Source organism: Chamaea fasciata, unplaced genomic scaffold (assembly GCF_029207755.1).
Source record: "Chamaea fasciata isolate MVZ Bird 193981 ecotype frontalis unplaced genomic scaffold, bChaFas1.0.hap1 SCAF_1, whole genome shotgun sequence".
Lineage (NCBI taxonomy): Eukaryota > Metazoa > Chordata > Aves > Passeriformes > Sylviidae > Chamaea > Chamaea fasciata.
In genome coordinates this window covers 115854412-115881377 of record NW_027094086.1, presented here as the reverse complement: position 1 = coordinate 115881377, position 26966 = coordinate 115854412, and the positions used below count along the sequence as shown (strand labels likewise).

The 26966-nt window shown below is 35.3% G+C and overlaps 1 protein-coding gene across 7 annotated transcripts in view; it reads right to left on the bottom strand.

Moving 5' to 3' along the window:
- The window catches only part of ZNF385D (zinc finger protein 385D), a 413504-nt gene that overhangs the window by 38476 nt on the left and 348062 nt on the right, over positions 1–26966 (bottom strand). For all 7 annotated transcript variants that reach the window (XM_066194563.1, XM_066194570.1, XM_066194578.1 and 4 more), the window contains one exon: positions 24606–24768. In XM_066194563.1, the coding sequence (XP_066050660.1) occupies positions 24606–24768 (163 nt within the window). The remainder of the gene's footprint in view (positions 1–24605; positions 24769–26966) is intronic.

Genomic DNA, 26966 nt, shown 5'->3' with positions numbered 1-26966 from the left:
TATAGTTGTTAAAATGTCAACATTTCCATTTCTGAATGTTTTCAAACAGGTGAGAAGTGAAATGGATAAATTCTATATTTGTTTCATTTTCTTTCTTGCTTTACACTTACTGTGCATATAAATTCTACATGCGGATAGTATTAATGGCAATCTTCTTGTATCTGAGCACACTAACACAGAATGATTTCTGAATTTGAGAGAAGAGATATTCAGAAGTTGATATTTTTTAGCTGAGGAAATCATGGCCAAAACATTTCTCTGCAAAAGGAACAAAAGAGACAGATATGGGGCAGAAACCAGCATTAATTTCACACATACATCAAAAAACAAAAGGGTTTTGTTTTTCTTAACCCACATAACTTAAGCTTGTTGAACCTCTTAAATAAACTGGTAATTTGCAGTAATGACCTATGGAAATCTCAGTATTTGATGGGAGCTGGCAGGCAGGATGGTGTGCGATACTGCGGTCTTGGTCTGCTCTTTGGATAAAATGTAAATATGACATCTCAATAACTACCCTATGGAAAACAGTTTTAGGTAAATACAGTGGAAATTAAGCACTGCATCAAAATTTTAATTTTTAAGGACCTTTCATTATTTTTCATTTACTATTTGATTTCTCTTGATATTTTCTAAAATATCTTTGCTTGCTGTATTGGTTTATAGAAGAATATTTAAATGGAGCACCCTTGGTTCCGGAATGCCTTTGGTGAAACATGGAACAGCTTGTGGTCTTGAAAACTTTTATAGGGAAAAATAAACGTGTTGGTTAAGAATACACTGACAATAGTCAGAAACAACAGTAAACTGATATTCAATTAATATCAAGGCTGTAAGCAGTAACTTGGACAGCACTGATGAATGCATTTGTAGCAGCAAAAGCCCTACATCTTGGATAAGAGTAGACTAACTTACTTTATAACAACAGGAAGACAGAAGTCAGTAGAAGTTTCCCACTTAGTAAGGAAGCAACCCTCATGAATGAAATTCATTCTCCTAAGAGTATTTTGTTCAGAATAATTCTATTTTCACTGAAGGAAATCAATAATTTTTGAACTGAATAAAAAAAAAATTCCCCACCCTAAGAAAATTAAAATCAATATCAACAATGACTAGAAATAAGTGTATATAAGAATGACCAAGAACTGAAGGGAGTAACTTTAATACAGAAGTGTTAGAACAACGATAGTTCCCATAGAACCTCTCCAAAAGAAAAAAAATAGAGGGCAGAAAAAAGGAGATTGGGTTCAGGAGTCCTAATTTATATATCTCACAGTAAAAAATATTTTCCATCATTGAAAAATATGTTATAGTAACCTCTTTGTTTTCCCCCTGTAATCAAAATCTTATGCAGTGAAGAGTGACAGCATCCATAAACTTTTCCGTAACATGGGAGTAAGTCTAACTAATGCACAAATAAGTTTCCATTAAGTCAACTAAGTTAATAGGAGTTCTCAAGGAATTGGCACCTTTATTTGTATATGTCCACACTCAAAGAGACAAACTAGATACTGAGACTTAAAACCAAACTGTACATTCTACCTACATGCTTTTCTCTCATTTTTCTGTGATAATTTTTTCTTGCAAAAAGATGTATAGTAAAAATCATAAACAACTTCTTGGCCCTAAGCAGTTAAAGTTCTTAGCAAATACAAAATTATAGCTTTCTACTTTTAACATTTTCAGCCACCGAATGGTAAACAGGAACATTATGAATATGATTAAGAAAGTTCCTGCAGCTATTCAAAGACTACTCTTCTACAGAGCCTGCAAGAAAAACTGTTGCTTTCGGCTTAGCTGAGAGCTCCTTGTACTTCTTCTGTCAAGCTAAAGATAATACATGAAAAGGTTGCGTATGTATATGAGGAGCTTGGGAGGGAAACAGATGCTTTAAATTGGTCTCTCTGAAGCACTGAGAGTGCAGATGGGAAATACACTATTAAAACACAGCTATTATATTACTTTTACTATCTCTAGTCTGAAAGAAACAGAGGTCAGGTAAGGACTAACATGTTTGGCGATTCAGTTAAGGCAAACATTAGCCCACCCAGGGTTAATAAAACATGCTTAGAAACCATTTTGCAGTAAAATATACTACATAATAAGCTGAAAATAGCCTGTAACAGCTGTGAAGCATGAGAGCGATAGCAGTCCCTGAACCTGGTGCCTTGGCTGGCACTCCAAAAGCAGCATGCTTTCACCACCAAAGCCAGAGGAAGGTAGAGAGTGCAGGCATCTGAAATGAATTATGTATTTCAGGAATAAGGAAGAGGCAGAAATCACAAAGACTCAAATTTGGTTCTCATTCATATCTAAGACTATTAAAGCTACAGTTGTAGTGTAGGGTTTGTTTAAACTAACCGATAAGAGTGTTTAAATGTCATCAATGTTCACTGAAGTTAAAAAATAAAAGACAACTAACAAAGACAACAAGACAAACAAGATAAACAAAAGCAACCAACCAAGAAAACCCATAAAACCTAACAACTACAAAAGCCACAACTGGGTGTGTTGTCCATGAACACCTTGTCCATCACCAAATGCCTACACCTGAATATTCTCCCTTAGGAGCTGGAAAGAGATAGCAGATTTATGTGAACTTTTTTGGGGAATTACATTAAAGTGAGATCAAATGCTCTCTAGAAGAGATGATTTTATTCAATTGACTACACAAATTGTTCCCATTAAAAAAACTCAAATAGTCTCATCTTGGGTGAAATGAATTCAAATCCAAGTATGAGATTTACTTGACTTATTTGTGTGTTTATTATTTTTTCCCTCCTTCATTTGTTTTGGAAAAGTAGGGAATTGAATTGTTCCATGGATTGAATGGAACATTAAACACATAAATTGCAATGGACCTTAGATACCAAGACGCCAACCATTGTCACTTGGTCATTGTTTGCCCTTCCTTCTTCTTCCCACCTTGAAGCACAAAATCACATTTATATAGTTACTTTTTAGGAGGCTTATAAATACAAGTGTATATCTCTCTCTCAAACTATAAGCTCCATTTGGCCACAACATTATCAACTCTTATGATTTAAAGGACTACAGAAATCACATTCAGTGGAAATTCAGTGAGTACTTGTAGGCATGCAGGGCAAAGAGTATTTTACAGAAATTATTTGCTTCTCAGGAAAAATAGAGTCAGTGCAATAAACTTCAAAAACATCAAAGAGATCTCATGATACTTTCTTGCATTGCTAGTGAAGCTCATGAATTTCCTGTAAACAACAGTTTCACTCTTCAATAGTGTTAGATAATAAAAAGTTGAGAAAAAGTAGAATCTTACCTAGAAAATTTTAAACTATTTTTTTAAAACTTTTTTTTGCTTAGTATTCCTCAGAGCAGTAAGAAAAACAACAGACACACACCCACACTGTTAAAATCTTGACATATTGCTTCTCCCTCTTCTACATTCTCTTCTATGAAAATCTTTGAAAAATTATTCTAAAGCAACATTTTCAACACACCTTGAAGGCTCAATTTTCATTCTTCTATTAACTTCCCTTTAAAATTTAAAAATCTAGAAATCTGAGTAAAACACAGTAAAAAACATGAAAACATGACTTCACTGAAATCAATTAGAATTTCTACAGGAATAGGACATTTTAATGAAGGTTTTCAGCTTACTTAAAATAGATATTACGAAATTAACATATTATTCTTATTAATAATTTTCTTCAGGCACAGCTATCTCCATACTGACTATAACTTCATGAAAAATGTAAACCATGCAATAACTTCCTCACTTCAGTTATATTTTCTAAATGAAGAACCAGTTTTGTGTCCCTGATCATGGAAGATCTATCTAATGATGATGAATTGAAAAATGCAAGCAGTTCGTTAAAAAAATTATATTTTCAAGATTTGCTCAGTTTTCAAATATATATTTCTTATTTGAAAGGTAATGGTATATGGACCAAAGTAATCTTGAAAGGTAACCTGAAAATCATACTGGGATTGTAATTGTAGATAAATTGAAACAGTTGCACAGTCATAAGCAGTAATTAACTTATTTCCGAGAAGACTATTTGACTATTGCATGCAGATCCTTATATAAGCTAAAACCAGATGCAATCTACCAGCATATTATCAGGATCAACTAGAAGAGGTCTGATGAATCCTTAATTGTTTAATTCTGTGAAACACAAGAAAGAGAAAAGGTGATTCTGCTATGTCAGTGTGAGGAACTTAAATGCTAAAAACTGAGGTGTCTCTGAAATAGAGATAAAAGGTGAACAAAAGCTTTAAAAAATGGTTAAGTTCAGACTTAGGTCCTTAAACTCCACACTTCCAATGCCTAAGACCTGTTACTAGACAGAATTATATTTTAAATTCCATCACGCCTTTGCTTCATACTTGCTCATTTGAAAAACAGTTTATAGATTTGTTTCTATTCAGGCATATCCCTACACAGAATCAAAATAATATACTCATTTAGAGCTAATTAATTACACTTATTCTAAATAGACATTTGCCAATTTTTTGCTTTTATCATAGAAGATGAATCATTAGCCATCAAAGCACTATGACAATGACAATAACAACAAAAAAGCCATATGGTAATTTCTTTCAAAACTCCAAAAGTATGACTGTCATCACCTATCAAAAGAAAATAAGAAAAATACACTTGTTTTTCAACTTAAACTAGTATAAAATAAGATTTTAGCATTGTTATACCTTACTGGAAACATTGTTTGTAGTAATTATGTACTTTTTAAAATTCTGAACGAGTTTTTTGGTACTGAGAAAAAAGGTTCCAAATAATATCTACACAGAAAGTCACAATTTCCCTGGAAAAGCATTTTTCTGTAAGAAAATAAAAATAATGTCTAATTAATGCTAACCAGAAACAACTCCTCCCGCCCAACCCAACCAATTCCTAAAAAAACCCAAACCAAAATGAATATATTGGTAAAATTATGAAGTTCAGCTTCATGCACATAATACTTAATGTGCCAAAGTCTTTTTTCCTGATCCAAAACAGCACACACCAAAATTGAGATCAAGGAAAAAACCCTAGCACAAATCCAGATGCATATTTTTACAATGACAGCTAAAAGCAAAGAATCTTGAATTAAAAAAGCAAACAGACAACAAACAAAACCTGGCATTTTCACAACCTGTATCAAAACAGACAGTCAAACTTAAATTCATTCATCTTATTTCTGACCCAGCGGGATAATTCTTGTAGTTATTCCTTAACTTGCCTGAATTGTCATAGATGACTGAACAGCAGAGAGGTGTTTGGATGTGTGAGCAGAATATGAGAACAGAGCAGAAACAGCACAATTGATGAGTGCAAAGACTGTAAACTCATTTTCCTGAATATGACTTTTAATTTAGTTAGACACATGAGCAAAGTACTTGAAAAGTCATATCAATGCTCAGCAACTTCCAGATAACTACCAAGTGGCCTAATTTTGTATTAACATTAGAAAAAGAAATTGATTTACAGTGGAATACTATTTGCTGTAGCAGTTAATACTAAATTTGTATGCCTCTATAATTTACTTCACTTATGGCTGTCTCTTATATTAATATTCATTATAAAAGTCCTCTTTTAATATTGCCTGATTTGACAGGAATGCATTAGCAATGATAAGTGCTTTATAATGTGCTAAGACAATATTAATACAAGCAGAACTTCTGATAATTGCTGTTACTTAAATACAAAGATTTTCTTTTTATTTGAATTTATCCTCTTGTCTCTTCTTCCAGCCTTTTTACTAATGCAAGTTTTGATAATTATACATCAGTCAGAATCATTCCTAAGCTCAACATGAAGTTCTAGACCACATGAAAAACTGAACAAATTCAGTCCTTTAAGGAATTAACAAAAATTGCTATTATGTTTTGGTTTGGCGAGGGATGTAATCTCTATTTTATGTTAGAGTAAACAAATTATTCCTCCTTAGGAGATGACCTGTTCATGAGCAAGTTCCTTATCCAAATGTAATCTAAGACAACAGTCAGAATGCTTAGCATAAAGTAGAATGAATCTGGCCAGCTTATTCATTGCTTTACACAATTGTTACAAGGCTTGACGGGAGAAATAGGGCCCAAAGTTTCAGCAACTACGTAAGTAATGTAGTACCACAAATGGCATTCAAATATTGCAACATGTATAGTTAACTATATTAGTCTGTAAGGTCATACTGTGAAGATATCCATTTAAAAAAAACAAAAAAACACACCAAAAAAACAAACCACCAATATTTACAGCACCCTAATGTAGCACAGTAGAATCCACAATTCAGCATTTATAAGAAATTATACCGTAATCATAGCTCAACTTCATAAACATGCTCATTAATTCACTCAGAACTAAACACTAAAACCCAAAGTTGTAGAATGGTGCTACCAATGTTTTCTGCTATAACTGCTATGAGTCTACCTTGTCCTCAGGCAGAATTGCCAAAAATTTACACCAAGAACACCAGAATAAACTCTCAATTTCTTGTTTTCTAAGACATTAGGATGATATATTTTAATAGTCTGAGGTGCCAGAGTTGTCCAGATAAATATTTGCCATGTTAATTTATAAAAACAGGCACAGTTTTAAGACTCTGCTTTCTAAAAACTCAAACTCCAACTCATCTATGCAACAAATATTCAGGGAAAGCATTTTTATTTCTGATATCAATGGATTTATTGATATCTGATATCAGTATTTCTGATATCAAATAGGTAATTAATTGAAGCAATAAATCTGTTTGACTACCTACAGTCCAATGTTTGAAATGCAGAATGTAGAGCTAATAAGTTCATGGCGCACAGCAAAGCATGTTGACAACCTCAGGAAAACTTACACATAGAGACTGAGTAGATGAAAACAAGAATGCTTTGTAGCACCATTTTAAATCAGATAATTCACTTTGCTACACGGTGCTATATTAGTTATTTTATTTGTATAAAAGTTGCCACTGTTGGGATTTGTAAGGGCTGGCAAACCCTCCTTCTCACAGAGGGCACAGTCCCTTCCTCTATGGAGACATGGTTTGGCAGAAGATATGGCACAGAAAAAGTGCCCCAAATCCATTTTTGAGTCGAATCTGTTGGGAGGTACACAAAAAATGAGAGAGAAATACAAAAATAGAGAAATCCAAATACCAGAGAGGCAGTTACCACACTTTAGCCAAATCCTGAAGTTCTTCATAGTTTTCCTTTGGTGGTTTCTGGCGCTCTGAACAACATAGCTACCAAATAGGTAATGTTGCAACCTCTTAACTCATAACTGAACTTCAGGAATTTCTCCCTCAATTCCATTGTGTTTTCGTCCCACTTTTGCATATGTGAAAGTGTCCCAGCTTCCTGGGTTTGTTTTTTTTTTCCCACTTTGATAATCCTAGTTACAATCAGTATGACAATAATATAATTAATTTGAATTGAAATTGGATAACCCATTCTACCAGCCAGAAATTCTCTGTTTATTCAACTCATAAAACTACATCAAGCAGTAAATGGTAAATATACATTTATACAATGGTCACTGGGGAAATTCTCTTTAAACCTCTCTCTGACTTTTTGCAAAATTTTATCAATGGTAATCAAAACTTTTTGATGCACTTAAAACACACATTCCAACCAGAAATTATTGATTAAATAAATTTCAGTAGCAAGTCTTTAAAGATTCTTCTTCAGGATACGTGCTCTTTACATTTACAAAACTTCACAAATAGTCTATTAATAATTGTACTATGATGAGTTTCAGCACTTCTTTTTTAAACCTGGAAACTATGTGTTTGACATCATAAGTATGTCTGATCTAGAAGACAGGCGAGCTTTTGCCATAAATGAAGTGGGAAAACAATAAAAAAGCTGTACATGACTGCATTGCTAATGAAGTCCTGTGTTACTTTATCAGAATTGTTCATTTCATAAGAGAACCAAAAGAGGAATCTTCTGTAGATTACACGGTTGCTTCACTAGTCTGTAGCTAAGATAGGGTATAGATATGTTCCAAATAATAAATGTTATCTGACTTATAGAATCATGGAATGAGTGGGTTGGAAAGGACCTTAAAGATCTTCTAGTTCCAACCCCATTACCGTGTGTTATTATTACTTGTATGAAATTTTTTTCCTAAGTAAAAAAACCCAAATAGGTTGTCGGAGAACAGCTCTTTTTAAAAAGCACAATTGTTCATATCTGAAAGAAGAATTTGGGGTATCAGTTTCATTATTCTGACACCAGTCAACCATTCAATACCACAGAGATGCATCTTCTTTCCCTCTCCACACTGTACAACTTCAAGCCAAATCCAGCTTCTGGAAGCCTCTTGGATGATGATTACACTGAAGTTAAATTAAACTAAGGAAATTATTAAACTGTCTATGAAATGAATACTTAAGTCTTCTAACACTTCTTCTGGTCAATTTATGAACTTTATTGCCAATACTTCAAATACTACATTTAAGTACTTCAGATATTCAGGTCACATGCCCCCAAAAAATCCATTAAAAGAAAACAAATAATGATGAATTCTTCAGACAAGGAGATGAAGCAGTTAGTAATCTATTAGGTTAACTATGAATACTAAAAATAAATGTCTTGGCTCAGTTCACATGATCAGAGATATATTAAAAAACCAAACCTAAACAGGAATTAAAAACAAATGCAAAACAAACAAAGAAAAAGAAAAAAAACCCCCTACCTCATATGTACCACAAAACTTCCTTCCTCTGGTAAGATATCAAATCCTGTCTGTTGATTCAGATGCTGCCTAAGTATATAGTAATGACCTTGAAAATGTTAAGCATGTTGTCCTGAAGGACTGGGTAGGTAAAAGGTGGGCTCAGGCACTGGAAAGCTCTCCCTGCCAACCATAAAGCACATGTGCACACAATAGCTTCAGCTCAGAGCATGGTGTCATGCGGCTGAAGGAAGATAAATGAACTCCCAAATACGTAAGGCTAGAAATGCCAGCAATATATCTCATGAGTTTCATAATGACAAGTATCTTGACTGGTTCAGTGTCCTGTCCACAGCATATGAGGAAGAGAAAACCACTAAGTTCTAATTAGCAGAGCTGCATGTAAGTGCAGGAAAAGAGAAACTGTTCTTTCCAGCTTTCTGGTTTGGCTGTTGGGCTTGTTTGAATTTGTTTGTTGAGACTGGCAGTTGCTTAGTAGGTTGCTTTTTTTCTTCCCCTCTCATAAACAGCAGTCAGTAACAAACTCAAAGTAACACAGGCAGAGGCTGAAGATAATGCGAAATATAATGACCTGCTCTGCATGAACCAGACTACTATCCACAACACTTGGATTTTTTTTTTCCCCTGAGTATTCTCATTTCAAAGGTATACTTTGAAGTGTCCTAGAAAGTGAAATTTTGCATTTTTAAAAATCTCTTTAAAGTACTATAAAGACTGTTACCTGAAGGAAACAATGAGACAGATTTCCAGTTACAGATGGTTCTTCAAGACTATTACTGATCAACAAAAGTGTAGCAGTTGACAACACACTGTTAGTGCCAATTAGTAGGAGTGGGCTAATTCAAAATTCCATTAATTTTGTTCCTTTGTTTAAAGTGAGCTAGGAATTGTGAAACGCTTAAACCAAAATGACAGTGGATGACAGTCATGAAGCAAGCTTCACAGTTGTGAAAGGAGACAACCAGGGACCTTGCTTTGGAGCTAGACAAAAAATTGGATAATTAAAACGCAGTACAGTAACAACTTGGCATTTGTGAACAGCCGTCACAGTGGACAGCTTGAAGAATCCCCTGGCACAGGAAAAGCAGGATGAGAATCTCAAATTTTGTGTAGTGAAACAAATGTTAAAACTGAAAAATTGTTAACAACAAAAGAGTGATGACCAAAGGTTTAAATTTGCAGTAGCAGGCTGGGTAAGCTTCCTTTAAATTTACCCAAACACACTAGTTAAGAAACTACATATAACTAATTATGTAGTGTGAATATTCAGCTAGATGGCTGTTCGCAGTTTAAGCACTTCACATAGCCTTAAATAGGTCTCCTGACTTTGAATCAAGAAGGCATTTGGATATCTGCAAAAAACTTGAAAAATTGATGGAGCCCTTGTGCAAGTATAGGATGGCCCCTCAAATCTGGTAGCAGTTTTGTCAGCATGAACTTTACTTCTGCTTCATTAGTTTCCGTACTGTTCATCATGGGTATAATTCATATCCTCCTTGCAGTATATGGTTACCACTCTCACTAGTGATACTTGAAGCAGGAGCTGCAGGACCCAGTACACAACACACACCTAAGGCAGGCAAACTACAGCGACCAAAAAGCAGCAGGAATGAAAGCCCTTTTATTTCCTCTCTTCATAAATAAGTATCTGTCCACCCAGGTATCATACCTGAATTTATCAACACTTAAACAAAAACATCTACCATCATCCTTGTGATGGATCCATCTTGTAGATGGATCTTGTAGATTAGTGTGTATGAATTTTCAGGAGGGAAGTGTCAGTCATAGGCTTGTAGTAACAAAGCCGACTGATACTGATAAAAGTTACCAAATCTTAGCAGTCTGAAGTAAAAGAGCTGATTGAGATCCTGCTAGCCATGCCACTGCCTTGTACAGAAGCTTTGCCCAGGCAGCATGCTCCCCAGGCTGTGAGCATTGCACACACGCAACAGAAGTGTCCCCACAACCAATCTATTAAATTGTGCTGCTGAAGTTCACTCACACCAGCCATACTCTGTGTGAGAGATAACACACTAAGCCTTCTCCAAGCCATTGCCTTTGCTCTGTGTCTGGTGTTATAACAAGAAATAGCAGCCACAAAGCACGTGCAGGAAAAGCATAACAAGGGTGTTCAGCAAGATCTGTCACAAGCTCCCTATGTATTGTCATCAATAGCTGCTGCTGCTATTTTCTGATATGTGAAAGCAGGGAAAAAGTGTGGCACCCTTCCCTGTTGGGAAATATTGGTTTTATTAAGGGCAACTACTTCAAGCAAATTCAACTGGATAACTGTAGTGGGTAATCTGTTGATGCCACTTTCAGAATGATCTACTAAGACAATGCTAGAAACTTGCAGCTATTAAATCAGTAGAGCAGAAAATGAACGAGAAATAGCAAAAAGTAAAGTATAGCAAAGGAAGGGATTAAAACTGCATGGCGGCAGTATCAGGAATCCTCTGATAAGGTGAATGAACTAAAGAGTTTTTCGAGGGCTCTAATTTAAGAAAATGGTTGTTCGCAAGCAGAAACAAGATCATTTGAAAAGTATGATAAAAAAAGTCTGATTTCTTGAATTTGCTTTCTCTCTAATACTTAGCTGGAAACAATGGTTTCTCAAAGTAATGTAACTGTCTATGCTTTGATCAGTGCAGATCTACTGGATTAAATAAGTAAATCCTTCTGAATCTTCTAAAATTATTAGAGGTCTTAAAACTAATCAGAGGTGGAACAAGGATGTAGAACAAGGAAGTGGAAGCAGTATTAAGTTCTGATTGAAAGAAGGAGTAAGAATGCCTGAAATTATAAAACTTGGGAATTAAAACACAAATTTTCATTCTCAATTAAAAATATAGTAATGACAGAAAAAATAAAATACTAAAGGAGGTGTACTAATAGATAGAAATAAAGTCTTCCAGAGTAATAAAACATCTTCAATTATCTGGAGTCAATTTCATGACATAATTAAGGACACTGAGACACGATACAATCAGTTTTGTTCTATAAAGCCTTTGTTTTTTCAAACAAAACTACACCAGCATCTATGATTTTCTCTGGTTTTACTTAATCAAGCATTATTCCTTTGTCCAGTCCTGTACAAAACACAGAAAAATAAAATCAAATTACCTTAGCAGGACTTACTTCAAGAATCAGTTCTTGAGCTTTGAAAATGTATGTTGTTTGACTGAAGTTAAATAAATTGGTCTCATATTTCAATTTAAGTACCATAATATTTGCCACTTGGAGGACTTCATTACAGATCTTGTGTAATACACAAGATCTGCAGCCTCTAAGCAGCAAAACCTTTTTTAGTGGGTGTAATAAGGAGAAAAGAAAAATTCATTTGAAACCTGAAATACTTATGTCCACAGTTTACTGTGACAGGATATTTTCCAGAAGACTTTCTTTATTGATTGCTGGGTAAAACCTAGTAGCTTCATTCAAATGAATACCAGAATTCCACATGAAATTTTGTATCACATAGAATCCTTTTGAGAATTATACAATTTTTATCTTAATTGTGGACTAAGGGTAAGTAGTCCACAAAACTAATTCCCCACTTGCAATCTCTGGATACTGTCACATCTCCCAAATAATGGCGTGGTTTTTTTTGTTTTGTTTTTTTTTTTGTTTGTTTGGTTTTTTTTTGTTTGTTTGTTTTTTTTACTATAAGATTGGTTTTTTCATGCTATTTTTTCAGACTGTAATCAAAATATTTCTTACATTGTCTTTGATAAATACGCCTGTTGAATGCATCTATCTCATTAAGTCTTTCACTATGAAACCATTCTTAAGTAATTGTATTAGATCTTCCTCAAATTTCCACGCTATTTGATGTCATTCTTTGGGAAAAAATATATATACATTTCTTTAATAGTGATAAAATAAACCAAAATCTTTACATGCCTCCATTTTCAAAAAAAAAGTATTTATTCCACAAGGCTGTCTGGAAACATCAGTGCACCAATGGTTCCTGTGTAGCAGATATTTAGCCATGTACTCTCAAGTCAATTTCATCTTTACATTCAGTCCCACCTGCTTTTCAATAAATTCCATATGGTTCTTTATTGTATTAAAAGTATTTGATGCACTAAATCTACAGCTCATCTTTATTACTTGCCCAAAATTCTAGTTTTTGTGCCATTTGTGAAGACTGTAATTGCTTGCAGGTAACAGATGATGTAAGATTATATTATAGTTAAGACTTTATTAAAAAAGGATTTCACTGGAATATTTCTACATCAATTTGTATCTGAAGATTGCATTCCAAGGCCAATAATTAGCAGACTTAAATCCACTTAATATGTTCCATACTCATTCTGCAGCATTCCAACATCTTGTAAAATTTTTAATTTCTGCACTTTCTAGAGCCATGCAAACACAAACCACCCCTTAACTTTTATCAATCAAATATGTAATCTCATAAAAACAATTTTAGGTAGGAAAATATAACTTTCTCTTAATTCATATTCATTGTCATTATATAATTGATCTCATTTACTTCAGTACTCTAGTTTCCTGCCAGCTGCTGCTTTATTTTTCATGAGATTAGAGTCAGGCTGATAGACCTATAAGTACTTGATTCGTCCTGCTTACCTTTTGTGAATATTGACACATTAGCTTTCTTCTAGTCCTCTGGATTTTCTACAGTGTGTACAATGAACACAAAATCATAATAGCATATCAAGAATGCTCTTTATCTGCTTATTTTAAAACCATATGCAAGCTTTCCTGATCTGTTGTCTAATTTAATACTTCTGGTTAAATATACTAAATTTTACTATTAGTATGGAAAGAATTTTAACATCAATATCATAATTAAGTTTACATGAATAAAATGGTTTTGTCCCCTTTCAGATTAAATCTAAGACATAGTCCCTTGGTCCTTTCACTCTTAAAAGTGCCTTTTTTTTTTCCCTTTGATGAGTCTGTATGTACTTTATTTACTTTTGTATTTGTTTTTTCCTATAATACTATTTTGTAGCTCTTAATTTCAATCTACACAATTTTTTCTAGCACCCTAAATTCTAATTCAATTAAGGACATGCCATAAAACATGAGCTTTAGTACTGGGACTGTTATTAGGTATAGTACAGGGGAGTACAGAATACACAAAGATGAAATCAGAAACACAGAATAATTCTTCAAAATGTTTGAAACCCTATATGAATGTTGAGAATAAAAGACTCTGACCATACTTCTTCTGAAATTATAGGTGTGGCCTGGCCAAACTTCAACCTATAAGCAAACCACTTAGTGTATGGAAAACTACATTAAGTCTAAGAAGCAGAGAGTTCAGGCGCATGAAGACAAACTGCATGTTTACTTTCCTCCTCAAACAGATATTACAGTCACAGCTATGCTTTGTCTCAAGATAACTTGACATTTGCTGGTGCTGAAGATACCTTACTAAAGTTTAGCCTAATTTTCATCTTATTCAGATGAGTTGCAAATGCAGTGGTAGCAAACCTTAAAACAACTACAAGTTAGGAGATTTCTTTTTTAAATTTTGCCATATATTCACTAATTCACACAGTATTTTTTTTTTTCTTCAGGGATAAGGGGAAAATGGAAGGAAGACAGAAAGTCTTTGGTCCTGTCAGGTATTCACTTTGACTGGTACCAAACATAAAATTAATATTTATGATGTCTAACTCCATTAATACAGCAGAGTGGAAGGTATATTTTAGCAAAAGAATGAGACAGTAGGGAGGAATTTCACCTGCAAGTGTTCTCTAGCTGAGGAAAGAAATCACTGATCTGCACAGACTTTAAACACATTATTGAAAGTTGTCCAATACCAAATGGAAGACAGAATATACAGAATTGTTGCACAATTGAATTTTTCTTCCCGTTCCTACAATAGATTTTAATACTACTCACTTTTGGCCTTTTTCTGAAAATACTTACTATATGTACATAGAATAATCCATTTCTAGAAATAATAATTTCTGTTACGCCGAGTCTTGTCACATGAATGGCAAATGAAATGCCAAAGACTAGATAAGGCCAACTCCCTGACATTTATTAATAGAACTTTTGCAGCTATGGATGACTTTAGATCCATCTGAATGGTGCTATGAGGGGTTCATATAGCAATGGCTCCAACATTTAGCACAGTACATTTACTCATATCCTTAACCAAACTCTCCAGCTTTCTTGATTTAAGCACGGCAAAAACATGACATGAAACACAAAAGAAAATAATCTAAGCAAGCTCTGAAGCATCTTTGGAGATTTGGTTGTTCTTGCCTTAAAAACATCCCCCCAAAACAAATCCAGTCATCAACAGAGAACTGACTACCTCCTTATTTTGCCATGTCCGGCCAGTATGATGTCAGCTTGAAACATGATGGATCACTTGAATGAAGACCTACCTTTGGTTGCCCTCAAAACAGGCCCTTCTCATGTGAAAAAATCCGTACTTGGAAAAACTCACCACCTATCTGAGAGTATTGGATCAAGAAGTTTCTACTCCATTTCAAATTAGTCCATAAACAAATACTTGATAGTAACAGGCTTCTGAAACTGATGTTTTGCAATAAAAACTTGAAAGGAAATCTAGGACAGCAATGATTTTTCTGAAATGCCGATGGCTAGAACTGAGGGGTCTTCATACCCATCCTCGATAGTGTCAATGCCCTTCCCAACATAACAACAAAACACACTATGCAGAATGTGTCATCCAGCAGATATGTGCTACAATGCTTGATTAGCAGCAGTACTGATGAATAACTTATAAACAGACACCTAACAAGATAATTCTCAGGATTTCCAGTTGTTACTATTTCGGGCATGCAGCAGTCAAGCTGACTTTTCCCTTAGACAGAATAAAAGATTCTACTCAGTATTTCAATAGAAAAGGCTTTTCAGACCTCTGAACAATACCATTGTCAGTATTGGACTTTGATATGGATTCAATAGGCTGATACAGATGTTGTGACTGACAGCAGATTCCAACTGCAGGATTATTCAAGCATAAAATTGCTGTGAAGGCAATCGCAATCAAAAGCAGCTGGGTCCACAGAAAACACATGGTGTTCATATGATGAAGCTCTCAGCATACGTAGATGCAAGCAAAGGATTTTATTTCACATTCACGATCAATTGAGGCACACATAAATTACTGTAATTTTTATATCGTTATTTAGCTACACTCTGAAAGAAAGAATAAGCTCTAGTTCTACACAGACATCAGAAGAGAAGCTATTGTCTTCCAAATTGCCATCAAGCTCTAATACAAAATTGGTACAACAGTCTGTGGAATGCTGATAACATTTAGTGCTGCAGTTAGCTAAAGATTGTCTGAAGTATGGAAAAGTCAAAGCATAGATGATTTAAAGTGAAAGATGGCATTGCACGGTTAAATTTTGCTGGTTTGGGTTGAATTTTCCAGGCATGTGATAAAGACAAGCTATAGTTGGGAAATAGTATTTCTAATTTCCAAGTAAATGACAAGAGAATTAAAAAGAACATCTCTTTCAGACTACAGCTTCTTTTAAAGACTTTTTATTCAAATAAAATTTAAAAAAAGGAACTGTTCTGCTTAAGAAATTGGGTGATTGGGAAGTGATCCATGAAGATCTCTAGCTTGCTTTGAAATTCATCTGTGTTCTGCTAACCACCAAGCAATTGCTTCTCCTTTATTATTTCACATTTGCAATTTTTGAATGTTCCGTGCAAAATATCATAAACAAGTAAATATGAAGTAAAAACCCCTTATAAATTCAAACTTCAAGGTCATTGTACTATTTTGATGTGTACTAAAACACTGACTTGCAAAGAAAAGCAATTTACATCCAGTATCTCACAAGCCTGAACCCAGAGTTAGCCTGTTAATTTTGCTGTGCCCTAAGCAATGCTGAAATGACCTGAGGAAAACACTTGCCACAACAAAAGCATGCTTTGTGATTTAAAAAAAAAGCATATGGAAACAAAACAGCTAAGTTAAACAAACAGACTGCACTTAATTGTATTCCTAGATTAAACATTCTTAATATAATAATTACATATACAAGGGTCCCCACAGCCTTCGCTGTAAAAGCAAGTTATACACTGGGATCATACAGTGAATAGTTTCTGCATACACCAGCAGCTTTGGAATAGTATTAAATACTATTTTGAATTTTAAGTACAGTTGACATAAGTATTATTGTCAGAAATAGAATTTCTTTTAGCTAGAAAAGATTACAAGCAAATTTACTGCCTATAAAAATGCTAATAAATAGGCAATCTTAATAATATAGATACAGCAGTATATCTTCTTAGGCTTTAATTAAGAAAGGAAAAGTTAGGGTAATTTGGTATTAGGAACAAAAGATTAAAGAAGTAACCTGAAGAGAAAAAATAATAAATATAATAATAAAATAGGGCAGGTACACCAAGCAATACCAGAAATAATCCAGTAATTCTTAATACATGGAAACCACCATAAACATGAAACCCTACGCATTTCCAAAATGTATGTTTATTGTAAACAGCTGAATGTAAGGGAGATAAATTTAAATTGAACATAAAAGGAAAGGAGAGATATGAGGAAAATTATTTTCACTTTTAAGTGGGACTTACTTTCTATTACATGTCCTGGAACTGAACTGGGAACTGCACAGATGCATCTGTGTACAGAACTACTCAAACACATTAAAAGATAAAAGACAACAAGCAAGGTATGCTAATGCATGGTATTGGAGCAAACAACAAATAAGCACTTGTTGGTCAGAGAAGGGCAAATATTGTAATCAAACATGCAGAAATATAATAATATAAATAGTACTACTAGTCAATTATGAGTTGTCCATCTATAAATATTCACACAAGCAAGTTTTCATTTGAGCACTGTGTTTGAAAACTTTCCCCTACAATTTAGAACACAAACTCTGAATTTTAAGTAAAGTAGTACCTACTAATAACAAAGAGCCCCTTGACCCCTTACTAGAAACCTGAAAGAGACACAATGGTCTAATAAGGACATGCTCACTCATGTTTCAAACAAACAAACCAAAATCAGGAATCTCTGACCTAGGAGACCAGGATAAAGGAGTACCAGAAGGAGGACACTTCCTTGGTTAAAGGAGGCTTGGGTCAGAGAACACCTAAAGAACTTGACACCAACAGGCCCATGGGCCCTGACAAGATGCATCCATGAGTCCCGAGAGAGCTGACGGACACCATAGCTAGGCTGTTCACAATCTTTGAAAGGTCAGAGAGAAAAAGAGAGGTGCCTGAGGGCTGAAAGAAAGCAGATGTCACCCTGGTCTTCAAAAAGGGCAAGGAGAGGGACCCAGGGAACTAACAGCCACTCAGCCTCACATCAATCCCTGGAAAGGTGATGGACTACCTCATTCCGGAGGCCATCTCTATCCACATGGATGACAAGAAGCTGACCAGGAGTAGGCAGTATGGATTCACTGAAGGTGTAAATCATGCTTAACCAACCTGACTGCCTTCTATGGTGAAACAGCTACCTGGGTGGATGAGGGGAGAGCAGCAGGTCTACCTTGTCTACCTTTAACAAGGTTTCCAACTTTCGTCTCTACAACATCCTCATAGACAAACTCAGGAAGTGTGGACTGGATGAGTGGACAGTGGGGTGGATTGAGAATTGGCTGAACCAGAGGCTCATATTCAGTGGCACAGAGTTCAGATGGAGGCCTGTCACTACTGGTGTTCCCCAAGGTTCAATACTGGGCCCAGTATTGTTTAACTTGCTCATCAGTGACTTGGATGAAGGGGCAGATACATCCCCCACAACTTCACTGATGACACAACGACAGTAGATGTGGCCAATACCTCAGAGGGCTGTGCAGCCCTTCAGAAGGACTTCAACAGGTGAGAGAGATGAGCAAAGAACATTCTGAAATTCAAAAAAGGCAAATGCAGGTCCTGCATCTGGGGAATAACCCCATGCACCAGCACAGGCTGAAAAGCAGCTCTGCAAAGATGGACCTGGGGCTCCTAGTGTACAAAAAGCTATCCATGAGCCACCAGTGTGCCCTGGGGGCCAAGGAGGCCAATGGTGTCCTAAGGGCACATTATGAAGAGCGCTGCCAGCAGAGCAAGGGAGGTGATCCTGCCCCTCGGCTCAGCCCTGGTGAAGCCACATATGAAGTGATGTGTTCAGTTCTGGGCTCCTCAGTACAAGAGAGACATGGAGCTCCTGCAGAGGGTACAGAGGAGGGTAGCAAAGATGATTTAAGGGACTGGAGCACCTCCCTTATGAGGAACAGCTGAGAGAGTTGGGTCTGTTCAGCCTCGAGAAGAGATGACTGAGAGGGGATCTCATTAATGCCTATATGTATCTGAAGGGAGGGTGCCAAGAGGATGGAGCCAGGCTCTTCTTGGTGATATCACGCAGTAGGAAAAGAAGCAATGGACAGAACATGATGCACAGGAAATTCCACCTGAATGTGAGAAAAAACTTTTTTACTGTGCAGGTGACGAATACTGCCCAATATTTTTTAAAGTCTTAATTTATGACCCAGACAATGGGGCAGAGTGCACCTTCAGCAAGTTAGCTGATGATTGAAAACTTGGAGGAGGGCCTGATACACCAAATGGATGGGTTGCCATTCAAAGAGAGCTGGACTGACTGGAGAAATTGCAAAACAGAAGTCCCTTGAAGTTCAATGAATGAAAGCACAAAAGTCCCACAAGTGGGAAGCCATAACCCTACACATCTGTCTGGGCAGGAGGCTGAGCATCTGGAAAGCAGCTTTGTGCAAAAGAACTTGGAACCCTGGAGGGCACCACTTGAAAAATAAACCAGTAGCATATATACGATTCGTATGTATAACGAGGTCAGGGAATATAAAATACAGAGACTCTTTTAATCAGTGCCCAGTGACAGGAAAAGGCACAACAGACAGAAACTGAAATACAGGACATTGGACTGAAACACAAGAAAAACTCCTTTGCTCTTCTTAGAGAATGGTCAAACTATAGAATAGGTTGCCCAGCAAAAGGTTGTGTAGATTCACAAAACTCAACTGGAAAAGATACTCAGCATCCTGCTCAGGCTAACTCTGCTCTGACCTGTAGGGGTGGCCTTGTCAATCTTCAGACATCCATAATGACATCCCTTCACAGAACCTCAAAAATTCTGTGATCCTCTGGTATTTTGGCTGCCAAACCCTACATGTTATTCTAAACCTTTCCATTTCATGCCATCTATCTTTCCTCCTCCTGCAAAGTTTACCCAGAATTACCACATCATTTCTGATTGCTTTCTCCCCCCTGCCTTCACTTTTATGTCCAAGACCTTGTCTGAATGGCTGCTCTCTCCCACTCCAACTGCTCTCAATTTCATAATTATCCCAGTTGGACTGAAATTGCTATTTCAGAAGTGTGTTTCATCTGCTGACCAGAAATATCCTACCACTTCTTAGACAACAACCACAAAGTGCTAACGAAATGACAATGTTTTACACAGAAGAACTTTTGTATGATTCAGTGAAGAAAAAATTAAGAGATTTTATGCCTCTACCAATGCTGCTACCCACACATGTTCAGTATCTGAAAAAAAACCAACTCTCTTCCCTTTCCTTCTACCATTCCTCAGTGTTGTAATTCTCTAGGGGAATGGTTTCTCCCATTCTGACCCCCTGGAGTTTCCTTACCACACAGAATGACCCTTCCTTCCTTCTCTGACCTAACTGGCTGAGTGCCAGCCATCCTCCCAGAGTGGGAGACCCTGTACTTCCCTGTTCTTTCTCTTTTCCCCCTGGAATTTCGAAGAATAAATGCCTGGGACAAAGCTCTTGGGGAAAAGGCCTCTTCTGATATCTTTTATCTCGTCCTTGGTAAAAATTCCCTCTAAAGCCTCCTAATAACTGAGTTAGCTCAAGCCCCCGGAGGTGGGTAGGGGGTATTTTTACACCTCAGCGTTTTCATTTCTTCTGATCTCTTTATCACTTGAACACATTTATGTTACCACTCTTTTAAACACCTGCCTGTTACATTTACAGTGTCTATTCCTTAAGCTGTTTCTCATCTTATGTGAAACTGTAAGCTTTTTAGGACAGGAACAAGCACTTTGTTTGCTGAGAGCGCAGGGTCCATTAGCTGTTAAGACTGTACTAATGATAGATGATCTTGTCTGTGCCTTGGCCCAGATACACTCTTTTTCTGCTCATCACATTTTTGTCTGTTTTCAAGAACTGTTCATTGCATTTAAGTACATAGGATTCAAGGCACAGTGTATAACATTCAAAAGCAGCATGAAAGACTTTGCCATACTGATGAATCCCAATGACAGGCTTTCTCCCCCTTTGAAAAGTCTGTTCCCCCTTTTCCATTGATACCAAATGATCTAACTCATATTGAATCCTCCGCTGAATAAATAAATAGATAAATAAATAAAAGCAGTCCAAATGTTAAAGACTTAATTTGTGATAATGTGGTCATGGAGTGTTCTGCTTTAACTCCACATAGCTTTGGAAAAGATTACTATTTAGACATATGCAACAACTAGAGGCACATAATTTTACATGGATATCATACTGGCAATTCAATCTATTTTCCAAAAATCCAAGTGCAGGACAATGACTTTACTGGACATGTATTTTAATTAGGATGATAAAATGCACTCTATCTAAATATATTTTGACAAGCGCTCTAAAGTATCAGTCCTTACAGCTGAAGATATGAGGCATCTTTTTGAAGAAAACATACTTTTTCAGAAAGGAAGAGCAATTTGCAAAGGCATGAAAGATGTTTAACAATATACTATCAGACAATATGTATGCATGTGTGTTAATATATAGCAAAAATATGCATTTATTTTTGTCACACCTGAATTTGAGAATTAAGAAATACTGAAATCTGGTTTATATAATGCCATAAAGTAGGCTTCTCCTTGTAATGCTCACATTTTCTGTTCTTCTGTCCTACCCACATAACATAAAAATTAGTAAATACAGAAGAAAGAAGTGTGCTAAATACTAGATATGATAAAAAGTTCTCACATCTTGAGAATGGCATTGCCATTTTATGACTGGCAACATAACTCTTCATGATGTTTTATTGCTCCAAAGACTCGAGTTCAAGTCTTCTAATAATTCCAAAAGTTAGTTAAAAGGGACAAAAAAATTAACGACTTTCACAGAATGACCACAATAGCCTAATTTTTTATGTTTTCTCTTTAACACATAATTTAAACACCAGGAATCATATGTGAGAGATTTTAAGGAGTTAGATTATATTGTGAGCTGCACAGTGTCAATAACACATGCTGGCACATCTAACAAAATAGTTCCAGAATAAGCAACATAACAAATTACTGCTTTAGCCCTTGAATCAGTTTGTATACTATGTGATTTTTTTCACAATACTTATTGCATAGCAGCACTGATTTCCTGGTGACATTTTGTTTACTGTAGCTGCTAAGGGTACACAGAACCAGTGATCTGAAGTCCTAACCAATGTGCTGTGACTGACATGCAATTCAGCATTTAACCACTGCTGTAGATGATATATAGAAAGTGTTACGTACATAACCCTATCCTCAGTGTCTTTGGGATCAACTATTAATCTTCAGCAGACAGGTTTAAAATACTGTAGAAAAATCTTTTGTTCCAAATGATCTCAAGTACATGGACTTAGTAACTTCTAGTTATGAAAGATTAATGTATGAATTATATTCATTAGTACAACTATTCCCTGAGAACTGTGTATTACTATCAGGACGTTTGACTTTTACAGTGATAATTTCCAGATGTAGAAACCCACACAGTGCACTATATTCTGATGTTCAGAATAATTTTGCCCTTAAAATTTCTATCAAGCAAATACAGGACATAAGGACAACCAGAAAAGAAATAAAATCCAATTTATGAAATTTTTGACTTGTCATAGTCAACAGAAAATATCATCCTTTTGGCTACCTGATTTTTTTTTCCCCTCACCATATATACATGTTTGATTAAGGATAATTTAGACCAAGGATTTTATTCTGTTGCCAGTCACATGAATGCTGACTTGTCATAACTGCATCTAGATAGAACTGCCTGCCATACTTTGAATGCCACTTGTTGAATAGGGCTTTTGGCAGCAGTTGAATATGGCTCTCAACACTTTAAGAAATTTTAAGGTTTTTGGTTTTTTTGTCAATTAACATCAATAAGTGTCTTTTAGAAACCCATTAGGGTCAGTGTTTCTAACACAGAATAAGTATATGTATACATATACATACATATATGTTTACAAATATTCTATGAAATGCATCCAGGAATTCACAACCATTGTGAATGATAAGGCTGGAGAAACTCCAGCATAGGCCACTGCTTATGTGTGCAGCTGGATTTCTGATATTTTCTTACTTATGCTGATATAAAACTGATTTGGACTACTGACCTCGGATACAGGACAGTTCATATATCTTGTCAGGGATCTAATTCAAAGCTTGATAGAAAAGCTCAGGTTGGTTTTGGGACACATTGGAAAATCTTTCAAATTTACAGCGTAAGACAAAAGTTTTTGAATAATACAGTGTAAAGCTTTAAAAGATCTTTTCCTCAGTTATTTTCTTCAACCACTAAATCATATTTGGTAAACAATAAATCACTCTTTTCACACAACATCCTCTTTCCTGCTCTGAATATCTCAACAAGTAACAGCACAAGAAACTTTTTAAATTATTTGTATATTTTAGAAATACGTATTTTTGCAAATAACTTTTGACATTGTTCCTGTTTTCCCATTCTTAATTGCTTTCATCACACAAACCTCTCAGAATATTTTCTTTTCTTTTCTTGTGGTAACAAAGAGAAAAACAATGTAACAAATAGTTCTTAAAGTCATCCCATTATAATTAGGGCAAAAATTTCCATAAAGAAACATATGCTGTCTATAATAGTGAGTTATAAATAAGATAAACATATTTATATAGAGAGATAGACATAGAGCTATCTGTCTATAACGAATAAAGTGAAAATATAGTTTTGTCTATAACAAATATAGTACCAAGAAAGTACTACACATGCCTGCAAGGTACTTTTCTGTTGTATTATAGTTGGTTACTGCACATCCATTTGCAATGCTGAACTTACTGAATCAGAAGTGGTTCCAAATGAGCAGTTTTCAGCATCAGTAGGTAGGTCTCTGATGTTACACAACTTTGGTTTTTTTTTTCCTCACGGCTATTTTTGCCTCACTTGGAGAGGGGGATTGGTTATGTCAAAATATGCAAACTGTATCCCTTTATACACAAGAGCAGTCATACCTTGTGAGACACTAGACTACCTCTCAGTGACCTTACAGTCTTTGAAATTTCCAATAGATGCATATGTAAAATGCAATGTCAACCAAATCCTGTTGACTTTAAAAATATGTAGATTTTATTTGCAAAGAGTAACTTTTATGCACACAATAATTTACACACCCTTAGTTCAGTATGAAGACTCTTTTAGGCAGAATAATTGGTATCAATAGCACTTACCTGATTGTGTGGAATAGAGGTTATACAGATATTTTCCAATTCAAAACCATGCAATAGCCATTTTAAAAAAAATAATGCAATGTTTGAAATTTATGAAAATTAGATTTTTACTGAAAATGCTTTTTAAGAGGCTTCTAGACACAAATAGTGCAATTTGTTACACTGAGGTTAAAAGAAATGTGCCATATATAATTATTGATAGAGAGATAGTGCATACTAGACCAGGAGGTTTAGATCAGTTGATATGTTAGTCAAGTAATGAGCATTGCATTCCATCGTAAAAAGAATGACAAGCCTCTTTTCACTAAGAGAAATCAGCTACATGACTATTGGAGTCTCACCAGCCTACTGAACAAGGACTTAAAGAAATCAATATCACACAGAAAGATGGATCAAGCATGAATCAATGTGGCAAGCACATAACAAAACAGACATGGAATTTAACAAGGGAAAAAAAAATACAAACCAAACCAAAACTGAACCAAACGAAACCAACAAAGATTGTCGCTTAACCTGTTTTGTCAGAGCTGGTATTGATGGTATTGGTAGTGATGGAAGTGAAGGTAGTCTTTGCGCTGTCCTTGGTAGTAACAGATTTCTGCTTATTTTTCATGGCTTCCAGTGCTTTGAGCTTCTTGGCATGTTTAGTGCCTTTGTAGTGGGCCGCAGCCTGGCTCTACAAAGGAGAACAAAATGAACCATGCAATCAGGCTCATTTCTAAACTGGCATTCTCTGTATTAGTACGAATACAGACTACCTTTCAATAATGGGTACCACTTACATTATCCAAGTAGTGACCAAACAGAAAATTCTAATTAGAATGATGCTTGGAAAACAATGGAAAAAAGTACTAGAGCAATGCAAAATTCAATAAATACAGTATATTACTGTATAACAGTAGATTACTTTCAGACCAAAGTTAGGTTGTTTTAGTCTACCTTGCTACCATTAGTTTTTCTATTAAGATTTATGTTGCTTTCACATGAAAAAAAAATTCTCAGGCAACGGGGAGAATTGCACTCTCCTCCCAGTAGCTTTGTACTTTTCCAGTTTCCATTTCAAACTAGAATTTTTGTCAAAGCTTTCTTCAAAGAACAGTTTACCACTAATAGTGGTATCAGCAACTTCTCAGCAAAGACTGACAGTAAAAAACAAACCAAGAATACCCCAGCCCAAAACTACAGCCCAAACAAAAGCAAGCAAAATACAAAACACATCCTTCAAAGCCCATCACCAAAGAGTTAACTGAATGTGAGGCAGACGTGTAATTATCTGGATTTTTAAAAATAAATTTCAAAAAATTTAAAAAAAAATATTACTTTTGTTCATCTGCTACAAAAGGTAGTGTTTGAAATTCAAAGCCAGGAGCATCCTTTCAAAGGAGAAAGCTCCCACAAATCCTGTCACAGTCCCAGATATATTTTGGCTACTTCATATTGTTAAGCTAAAATAGATTTGTATATGCATTGCTATTAAAATTCATGCATTACATTTCAAATAACTTTATTATTTCAAGAGTTATTACAAAATTATTAATTTAATATATGTGCAATTATATTTTAAGATTATTATTTGAACTATTAGATTAAACCTTATACAAAAATCACTAAAATTTGGATGAATATTCAGAGTTTATTTCTTCCCTAATTGTTTGAAGTTTTATAAGAAAGACAGTCTTTCAGTTGATAAGTTGACAACATGAAAAGTTGCTTATATCTTTCCTTTTGAACTTCAAACCTTTATGGAAAGTAACTCCTTTATTACTTGAAAGAGAAGTTAAGACTTTCGAAATGTAGTCAAAATTTAGCTATTACAGAATTGAAAAAACAAAAAGCAACAGTTCTGGGTCAGCTCAAGGACCCATAATGGTCAGTATTTCCTTTTTAGAAAACATGAAATAATTGAAGATATTTAGAACATAAAAGAAAGGTAAATGCTTTCTATTGCGGAATCAAAACAATCAAAACATTTATATGGAATTTTGTGGCTATAAACCTAAAGTATCAAATGGGATAAAAAGACACAGTTATTCCAACCATTAAGTTGCTCGTGCAGGTAGAAGAATCCTGCATTATCTGGCATTAATTAGTCATTAGAGTGTTATTTAATGCTATTTGTTGCGCTGAATTTTGGGAGAGGAGTTCTAGTGGCTAACTATCACTCTAAGGATGCAAAGAGGGAATTATGACTTTCAGCTTACGTGAAAAGACTTGATTCCTTCCAGATGCCTGGGATTTGAAAAGTGTAAGGTGAGTAGGAGAGAATTGGGAGACTTTGTATAAAACCAATTAACAATATAAGTGTAAGTGTATACATGCATAGATATATACACACACACACACATACGCTCTTGGATATTGAGATGCATCATTCAGTTTGGTTGAAAAGCCAGTTTCTCTACACCTAAAATAATGTAAATATTGTATTAGGTACCCTTATTGAAAGAACACTGGACGGTGAAGTTTTTAATTAGAAACAACTTGAACAGAAACAGCACAATCATGCACCTCTTACAATTCTCAACACATAACATTGAGACATACTGTAAGCCAAATACAAACAGTTCAGAGGATGTTAATTATAATCAAACTGAAAGACCAATGTTAAGTTACAATGACACATTAAAATGTCATGATACTGTACACCCTTGTGTTGCTATCATGTCAATTATTTTGAGAGCTTCTAGTCACGTCTATTCATGTCAGATTCTGACTGCACTTCTTCTCCCTAACTAATGGTGTCACTAGTCAAACATCTGAAATATATTCATAATATGGTCCTTAATGCTGAATTATGAATGCTGATGTCAGTTTGATACAAATCTCAACTTCACAAGAGAACCCCAAGCTTAATTCTTCTGCATCCACAGCTCT